Source organism: Corvus brachyrhynchos, unplaced genomic scaffold, assembly GCF_000691975.1.
Source record: "Corvus brachyrhynchos isolate BGI_N302 unplaced genomic scaffold, ASM69197v1 scaffold59, whole genome shotgun sequence".
Taxonomy (NCBI): Eukaryota; Metazoa; Chordata; class Aves; order Passeriformes; family Corvidae; genus Corvus; species Corvus brachyrhynchos.
The window spans coordinates 4,116,749-4,126,612 of record NW_008246054.1 but is presented as its reverse complement, the minus strand read 5'-3'; the positions used below and the strand labels follow the sequence as shown (position 1 = coordinate 4,126,612).

Sequence of the window (9,864 nt, the reverse complement as noted above, 5' to 3'; positions counted from 1 at the left end):
TCACTAGACATTTTTCTTGGAATTTTTGGGTATATTTGCTCTGAAAACAGCTACAGCTAAAAACCTCTGGCTTCTCCAAATTGGCACCTTGGAGAGAACAGCAATCAAGCCTGAAGAAATTTAATTTAGGATCCTGAGAAGCACGAATGTTTGGATTTAGATTGTTCAGATAAATACACATGAAAGGTTGGTCTTTTATGGATACACAAAACTGGAACAGTTCCTTTTTGTTCCTTCACAGTGGCTTATCCTGGAATAGATTGGAATGCTGACCATGCAGAGTTAAGGATACCTTGAATATTTTTCTCTTCTATTTTATTTCTTTTTAAAAAGCACAGGGACATGATACAACTCTGGAGCAGTTTTAAGTTATTAAGTATTATGCAAACACCTTAACTGCAATTTAGTGTAGCATTAAGAGCACACCCATCCCACAAACCCACAATTACCACACTTGTTTCAACTTCTTATTTTATCCAGTTAACAGGAAAAGTGAAACATGCAATAGCTCATCATTAGACTTCACTATAGGAAAACCTGAAGATGCTTCCTATTAACATTATAACAACTAGAGATGAGGGAATAATTTGCAATGATTTATCCAAAAATGTAGCCTCTTTTTCTGTTCATGGAATATTTATTGGTAGCTCGTGGTTCTTCAATTTACTGAATATTCAAAAATATTTGACTTCTTCTTGGAGTATTTTTACAAGCAGAATGATCACATTTTGCTTTGAACACTCAATATTTAAAATTCACTACCTGAGCTGTGCTCATTAGTAAGTGGCCAGGTAGGTGTGGGTGAATGATTGCTTGTCCAACTTGAAAAATGGAGCTTCAGAGAATCATCATGGATTTTAAATATGCCTTCCATGGCTTCCTGTGCCAGGGAAACTCAAATGCTTTAATGAGCGAACACAAAAGAGATGAAAGCTTGGCTAAAGATGAGTAGGTAAAATATGTGAACAAACACTTGCAGAGCTTTTTGCAGCGTTTGCCCAGATCTAGTGACGTTGGCCAAGTGACCTCAAAGTGCCCAAACTCTGGCTCTGGGGTTAATGCAGCCACAGCAGCCTTAGATGTGAGAAACAACATTAAATTGTGTTATATGATCTTCACACCAGACTCTCCAAAAACACAGCCTGAGCTCCTGCTTTTCCTCTTCTTCATTTATTAAATTGCTTTGGCCAGGACTACAAATTTTTAATGCCCTTGTTATATCAAAACTCATGTAAACAGCTCTAGTTCTGCTCCTGAACAGACATCCCAACCTGGAGGAACCCAGGAGTTCCCTCCTAGTTCTAGGAGTTACATTTGAAGAAACAAGCTCACATAAAAGAACAAAATTATTTAGTGAAAACCTCCTTCTAGAGTCTAAAAATCAAACCCAAAGGCAAACTGCACAGTGCTGAACCACCAGCAGCCTTTGCTCTGCAGGCCCTCCTCACTACCTGATTAGCCTTGACATTTTTGACTTTCATCTTCCACACCATCCATCTTTTTAAATCAAATAAGCCCAAAAGGACACCCTTGAAAGTGCATCTGTATAGTCTAAAATATGTTAATAATTACAGTAATTAAACCAAAGGGAATTTTTGTTTTAAATTCTCCCCCTCCAAGTATAAATTTATGAACCTATCAAAACAATCTTTAATAATTAGAACTAAGATTTCAAAGTACATATTCTCAGTAAGAATAATTCCATATCACCCCAGCCAAATGCAAACATTTTTGCCAGTGAGTTCAGGCAGTTCAATGAACTCTTTCCTCTCAGATCTTGAAGTGTGTTGCTTGAGACATCTCCAAACTTCATTCACCAATCCAGTATTTTATTCAGCTTTGATAAACACTACCCTATTTTAGCCTAATTTTTTAAGGAAAAAACCCTAATCTGTGTAGCACACCATCTGCCATCTCAGTAAATTACAAATCTGTTAGCCAATTCCAATTCTAAATTGGATTTAGCAGGGGTATAGAATTCCCACAGATATGAAATTGCTTCAATTTTTATGAAAATGGGTGATAAGGTACAAAATATAAACTCAAACTAGTGGACTTGTTAGAGGAAGTCACAACAAACCAGACTTCTTCCATTCTATTTCTCATGGAATGCCTTGACACTGGAGAAAGGAATCAGCCAAAAAGGCAGGAATCAGATGCTTCTCTGCAATCAAGATAACCTTTCAACATATTTTTCCAATCTGTCACTAATTTTTAATAATAAGACAATTAATTACATCACTGATCAACTAATCCTGGGAGTCATGACACCTGGAAAAAAATGTTCTTTGGACCAACTCCTTTGAACATCTGTTGGGATGCCCACAATGAATGGATTTAAAAACCTGACTGGAGGAACTCAGGGATCTGGAATTAGGTAAAATTCAACAATCTGAGTCAGCTGCTCCTGCCTCAGCTCGAGAGCTTCTAGGGCTGTCAGGAACTGACTGGATTGTCATCCTCCTTTTGAGTTAATGCACCAAGTAAGTTATTTGTGTCATGCTACAGAGAAATCAAGCACGCACAACTAAGTAGCACTGTCAGATCAAAAAAAGTTCTTTGTGTACATATTTTCCAGAGCATTTTGTACCAAAGGAGACCTCAGAGATTAATGCTTATTTTATTGAGATTATCAAACATACCCAGATAGAAGACATTGAGTTTAACAATATAATGAACCATTCTTTAAACTGAATCGTGCATTCCTGGACTTTTCCCAATTCTGCTGCTTGTTTCAAGGTTAGTATTTTCAAAACCTCCATTACTTTGCATTGTCTCCCTCTCCTGCCCCTATTCTGTGTCCTGACACACCAATGTACAACACAGACAGAAGAGAGTCTTTACTCTCATCTGCTCAACTCAGCAGTGGAAATCATGGGAATGCCACATAATTCCCGTTCTGTGATGCGAAAACAACTGTTATTATATTCTCTTACACACCTGGTTTCTTTCTTTCAATGCCTTTGCTTCCTCTGTCTGCGTTAATGCTTCCTTGAATAACAAAGTCTCCTGAGAGACACGTATGGCATTGAAATGTTTACAAAGCCACATTGCCTGAGGGGAGGAAAAAAAAAATACAGGTTGAAATATTTGGAAAGAAAATGAGGCAATTTTTTTCAGAAGGTTGCAGAAAGACAGAGCTTTCCTAGCCATACATTTAAGTATACAGACATTTACATATATAAGCAACTTTAGGTAGTTTCTTATAAAGATGTTCAAGAGTCTACAGCTTTGAATAACAGCTTTTTCATCTCCTGTACCTTAAACCAGAATTTAAAGAAGGAAACATTCTTCCTGCCATGCACTCACCACCATCACCTGCAGTTTCTGAGGTTCAAATACAACTTTGACCTTTGCATTTAATAGGTACCAGTGGACATGAGACAACTGACCGTGCAAATGGAGCAATTCACAGCACAAATGGGTAATTACCTTACTTCCCCCAGGCTAATTAGCCCTGCTAAAAGGCTGGGAAAACAAGGCAGGCAGAATTCTGTTGCATTCCAGCAGTATCACTACACCAGTGATTTCTCACAGACCTCACTTGAAAATATCTATTTAACGTCTAGTGTTCTACACAGGTGTATCCCTCAGGAACACCACCCTTCAATTTGTCTTGTGCTCATCTATCACTTGGATAAATCTCAACATTCTCTTCCCAGAACAAAATTTTCCCAAATGCTGAGCTCAGTAGAAAGTAAGAAGGTGAGTGGGAAGTGTTACAACACTGAGGGTAAGGTACTTACAACTGTAGTTTTCCCAGAAGCAGGTGGGCCCAGGACACAAACTCTTGGAGCTATGGAACAAGGATATGCAAATGTCAAGATACAGAACAGCAAAAATCCCAACCAGTTTCCCACTCTTGTATTGCATAATATCAATGGAGCCACCATGAAACAATTATCTCAGCTGGAAAGCTGCCTGAGTGGAGACTTCAGGATCGGGCTCCACTGGGGAAAAAATGGGGAGCAGTAAATCAGTGCCAGCTGGGTCCTCCTTTAATCTCCATGGTCAATGAGATTAACACTCTAACCATGCCACTTGGAGAGATAGATGAGATACATATATCTCAATCCATTTAAACACACGGAGAGTTTAGTGGGTGAGCCATAAGATACAAACATTTCCTTACCAGAGTTTGACTTTTATTCCCGAAACATTGATTTAGAACTAACACATTTTGTGATGAAAAACTATTTCACTATTTAGTTTCACCAAAATAGGTTGTGTCAGGGTTCAGAGAAGATTTAGATACTGCAAAATGAAGCACTCTCTCACTATGCTTTTTGACAGCTGCCTTCAATTTTTCTAGTCACCATTTAAAGTAATTTTCCTCTTCTGTTTCTTGTGTTTCTCTGCCACTCCTTTCCCTGAGGGGGCAAGGTGCAAAAAATGCATCCCAGTTCTGAGGAATTCTCAATCCAGTGCATACACACAACACAATAGACATTACTGCCATAAGCTTTGTTGGGAATGAATTAGAGGCAAGACAAACAAGAGAAAATGGAGTTGCTCTTAGGAAAGTATTTGGAACTTTTTCCATAAATACAACATGGGCTGCAATCCCTTGAACTGTCATTTTATATTAACAGCTTTGATGTTTTTTCCCCCTATACCATAGGGGGAAAAAAAAACCCCAAACCAAACCAGACTGTGCAGGAGGGACTGGTTAGTATCTACTGGAAGTAACGTAGGTCAGAGCAGAGGAGGGATGTGCTCACCCAAAAACCTCCTCAGCTCTCGATAACCAAGGGAGATCGTGTCTGATGGTAACAAACAGGCAAGGATGTGACATGTATTTTTATGAGGCCTTCCATGCACTTAACAGTTATTGGGCAGGTGCAATTTTTAAACATACATGAAACCCAAATTATGGATTCATCTTTACAAAGTTATCTGACTTGGAAGGTTTAAGAACAACTCCCCCCTTATTGGTTCTTGCAAGTGCAACAGAACTAGTACACAATGTAGAAAAATACTTTAAAAGGATACATCAGCTGTTTTTATCACCTAATTTCTTTCAAATGTAATGTGATTAAATCCTAGGGTTTTTTTAAAATCTAACACCTTGAAACTCCAGCCCGGTACTTAGGAATTATTTATAAACAGCGTCATAAAAGAGTGCTTGGGTGCCAACACTAATCAACTTCTTCAAACCACTTCAAAGAAAATCAAAAAACCTTTCCATCCACAGATCCTTTTGAGGTTTAACTAGGAGCATGATTTAAAATTCACAAGAAAGCCCTTAGGTATTGAAGCTTTAATACACAGCTTTCTTGGACAAACGTTTGATAAAAAACGAAACATACCATTATATACACCATCTCATGCTTTAATATTGCCCAGGGCTACTGTAAATGCTCACTTTGTACTAAATCTGGTTTTCTCTCTGCTTAGTGGCTGGCAGCAGATGGGGCAGTGTAATTCACTGATTTACTCATTTGCACACTTGTAGGACTCCTCTAAAGCATTCTCCCCAAACATATGACACAGGGCCACAACCAGGACACCACTGGATGTAATGTTTAACCCCTCCCATCAACAAATAGTCACTATTTAATACTGCAGCCCCAAACCAGCAGCTAAATGAAGCCAGGAAATTCTGGGAAATGCCTTTTTCTTCAGTAACAAATCATATTTAATTCTGTATTTAGCCTTGATGAGATGTTACAGGATTTACTGGTCTAATTAAAGCCAGTTTTAACATTCAACAATGATTTTAGCAACAACAAAATTAATCCTGGAATAACACAAAAGAACAGCTGGACTCACAGAGTTCCATTTAAATTCAAAAGATTCTATGACTAATATTAATACAACAGAATTTTCTTAACTTGTAAGAGAAATCGTTTGTCAAAAAGAGGAGAAGCTCACGGTACACGCTGAATATTCTTGCAGAACTTTTTTACATTCCTTCAGAGGTTTGAGCGTAAAGGAGGAACTCACAGAAATGCCACTTGGATCCTGAAAGCCTTTTTCATTAGCACAAACCAAGGTACCATGTAGAAAACTTGCATCTTTGAATATGAAAGAATTATCAGTCTTCATGTGGCCCCTGAAGGTTTTTAGAAGGAACACATGAAAGAACAATAGTACAGAGCCCTAAGCACAAACACTTTGCCACACATTTGACCTACGAGATTTTCAAGGCAGTTGTAAGCTATAATCACCATTAGACTTGTTTATATTTTTAAAAGTACTTTAGACCCTATTATTAATTAAAAAGGTTTTCTAACTTCACACCTGGGAGAGATGCGATGCTTCTTTTCCACACATCTCTGTTTGAAATTTTCTCTAGGGCTAAAACTGTCTAGCAAGGCAAGATCATGAAAATTCATCACTTTACTGATGGCTCTAATAAGGTTTTTTTTTCTTCTAAATAGTCAGCACCTTCCGCCATGATCAAAAAGTAAAATCAACTCTGCTACACATTTCTGTTACATTATTTTCCGTATAATTTATTCTTTAAACAACATTTAGGCTTTAATTTTAATTGGAGTTCCTCTCCTTCCTTAACAGGGTTTTCCAGACCAAAAGCAGACAGCATTTTCCCCTTGACAAACAACTGCTGTAGTTCTATCTTTAGCCTCTAAGTACTGAAGTCATAAGATGGAAACCTGCCTAATTCTGTTGGTAAAATACTGTGGGGCTTCAGGACAAATGCTAGCCCAATGTGAAGAAATTTTATCAGCATTCTATCAAACTGCAGGAAATTCTTCCACATATTTTCCATGGGTCTACAAACCAGATTGATTATTCATGCTGCCTGCACTAGAAAAGGCTGGACACAATTTGCAGGGTTTGATTTTTTTTCTTTAACATATTTAGCAGCATTTCAGTCAACATCCATCTGATCAGCACCACTAAGAGCTCCCAGCACCTCCAGTGATAATGATTTCATTGATGCTGCAGCAGAACTTTCATAATGGTTTACTCTGGTTTTAAAGAAACATCAAAGCTCCATGACACTAGCTCTCCCTGACAGCTCATGCAGAACAAAAATTATAGTTCAGTTGTGCATATCCAAATATAATCTGCCTAAGGGTGAACAGTTTGTAAATCAAATAATTTGATTGAGGGTACATGCTTTTATTGTGCGGAATACAGACTTCCTATTCAATTTACCAGGTTTTGTTACACAGAGGAGCAGACACACTCACTGTTCCTTCAGCTGAGATGCCACTGAGCAGTGGAACTCATTAACAGAAGCGAGTAACAAACTAATCAAAAAGCAGAGAATCTGCCAGCCCAGGTAGAATAGGAACCCAAATTTACACCTGACAAAAGGAGTAATTAGCGAGCTTAAAGACAACAGGAAATATCAGATGGGGCACAGAAGGCATTAATAATTGATACACCAGAACTCTTTGTTATTCCCTTAGAGGGTTTCATTGTTATAACTGTTAAAGTGCATTTTTTATTAGATTACCCACTAAAAAAAGAAATTAAAAGCATCTTGCCTATAACTATTCCAAAATGCTCATCATTTTTTTTGTTTCCACCCTCCCCAAGACTCAGTCTGGAAAGTTTGATGCATCACCTGCCAACGGTAGAGCAGTTCCCAACAGCTGTTAACAAATCAGGAATTGAACTATTTATGGTGTCTCCACTTTCACTCACCATCATCGTTGTTCTGCTTTAAATGGTTTATCATGAACTCAATGGGATCATCTGGCTTATGAATCAATAGCTCTTCAAGCATGTTCTGGAAATAAATAGGACAAAGTCAGAGGAAAATTTAACACAGCTCTGCAGTCATGATATCTTGCATTTCTACAGCAATGTTACAATGAGGATTCTAAACAGCTTATAAATGCTTATTTATTTTCTTTCACAGCCCAAATTGAGACTTCAGAACCTATTTTACATGCTGAAAAACTGAAGCTGGTCATAAAATTGTCAATAACCCCCCCGCCCCCAACCTATTTGCTTTGGCTTACTTGTGGTACATATGGACACCAGAAAGGTTTGGCTCGAGCAGCCTGGGGTTGATAATGGTTGAGCCAGCACTGACATAAAAACTACACAAGGAGTTTGGAAACCAGAATTAGCTTGAATTTGTGTCTCTGCAGGGCAAGTTGAACCTTCTCCAGCACATTCCCACGAGTTTCTGGCTTACCCAGAGGAGCACAGAACGGACAAGAGCTGTGGAGAACACAACCCACCAGCCAAACTCACAGAAACAGCACATTTTGCACCTGTTCCTGTGCCAGCCTTGCCTCCTTCATGGAAAGGAGTGGGGAGAAGGTGGGGAAAAAAAAGAATAAAAAGGCTAAAAGCCTTGCCTTGAATGTCTCTTTGGAGCCCATTTTCATGTTAAATCCTTGAGCTTATACAGGGCCTTGTTTCAGTTCCCACTCGTAGCAGTGGGGATCTTGCACTGGTTACAGGCAGGATTTTGGCTTCAAAGGCAGAAAAAGAACAACCCTGAGAAATCCACACATTTCCTAGTAAGACATTTCAGCACAGCCACGAGTTCTGTAATTAAAACTAAACATCAAACAGAACTAATGTTCTAATTTAGATAAGCTGCAGAAATGCTCACGCTGGAAGAGACATCTATTTCTAAAAAGCAGTCATAACACTTTCATATTTGCAAGTAAATTCCATAAAGTCGGTATAGTCCATAAAATTTTATATCCTCACCAACTGATTGTCTTTTATTAGAGTGGGCTATTTTTTTTCCTACTTCATCCACTTCATTAGAATAATTAAATCACTCAATTTTGTTTATAAACTGGTGATTGTGCAAGTTCTGATGCCTCAAGGTCTGGGTAGCACAGAGCATAAACTATGAAAATTGTATTTTTATTGGAAGCTCATTTAAAAATTATTACTTTTCAGAAACACTTCTTTAAACTAAAAAATTTGGATTTGGCACTACACTTATCAGCACCTTTAAAAATAACAGACCTAAGAAAATCTGGGTTTATTATAATTCAAAAACATTCAGGCTGACAGTGATTGACATTGTCAATGTTTCTTGCCCAAATCCTACCTTCAAACCCTTAATTTTATTCAATTCTGCTAAACTCAGTTTAATTTCATGAGTAGCTCTGCTAATCTCTGGGGCAGGTTCATGTTTTGGGTCTCAAGTAATTTTACATTTTGTGTTTTGTAAATGTTTTAGCACAACAATTTCAAGCTGTGTTTGTGTCATTATGTTGCTCCAACACAACTGAAACATGAAAAGAAAACACGACCCTGAGTAAGTCCCAGAAACATTTTATGTAATATGAGTTCCTACAGCTGCATTCAATGCCTCATAGCTTACAAAACACAGCATTGCATTAAAACCCCCCCCAAAAATCGCAACTATTACACCGCACTAATCATAATAAACAGAGGGAAAAAAAGGATTGCACAAAAAAAAAAAAAAAAAAGAAATAAACACGGGTGTGTATTTCAGTGAGATCTGAACAAGTGAAAATGACTTTGTAACAGAGTTAAAGAGTTAGCAGCACGCAGGGGAAGGCTCTCCGGCAAGTTCTCCTGTGAGAACAGCACCAGAACTTTCGGTCCCTCACACAAACCTCCCCACGCACGACACAAGGGCTTTTCCCGAACCTACAGAACAAATCACACCCTTCTCTACAGCAGGGAAACCAGCCTTGCTACGTGCCGAAATCACAACGACTCCACAAGTGCCGTTTTCTCCCTTTATTTTTGACACACCCGTCCCCGAACAGCCCCAAGAGGAACGCAGGAGGAAGGGTTTTAACCGGGGACTGATCAGCAGGCGGTGACCGGCCCCGCTCTTCTTCACCGCGTTCTTCCCGCACCTCGTTTGTCACTGTCCCCCTTTTCCTCCCCGTTCTCCGCCCCTGCTCGTCCCGCCTCGCCTTTCACCGACTCTTTCTTCCT

The 9,864-nt window shown here is 38.7% G+C and overlaps 1 protein-coding gene across 3 annotated transcripts in view; it reads right to left on the bottom strand.

The window, feature by feature from the left end:
* The window catches only part of AK8 (adenylate kinase 8), a 63,662-nt gene extending 55,935 nt beyond the window's left edge, over positions 1-7,727 (bottom strand). For 2 of the 3 annotated variants that reach the window (XM_008642190.2, XM_017745670.1), the window contains exons 1-3: positions 7,621-7,727; positions 3,747-3,796; positions 2,941-3,054 (exon numbers count right to left, since the gene is read on the bottom strand). In XM_008642190.2, the coding sequence (XP_008640412.1) occupies positions 2,941-3,054; positions 3,747-3,796; positions 7,621-7,702 (246 nt within the window). In that variant the 5' untranslated portion in view covers positions 7,703-7,727. Of the gene's footprint in view, positions 1-2,940; positions 3,055-3,746; positions 3,797-7,620 lie in introns of those variants that run through there. The other variant, XM_017745672.1, reaches the window with a different exon arrangement.
* Between the last annotated feature and the right edge of the window lie 2,137 nt (positions 7,728-9,864).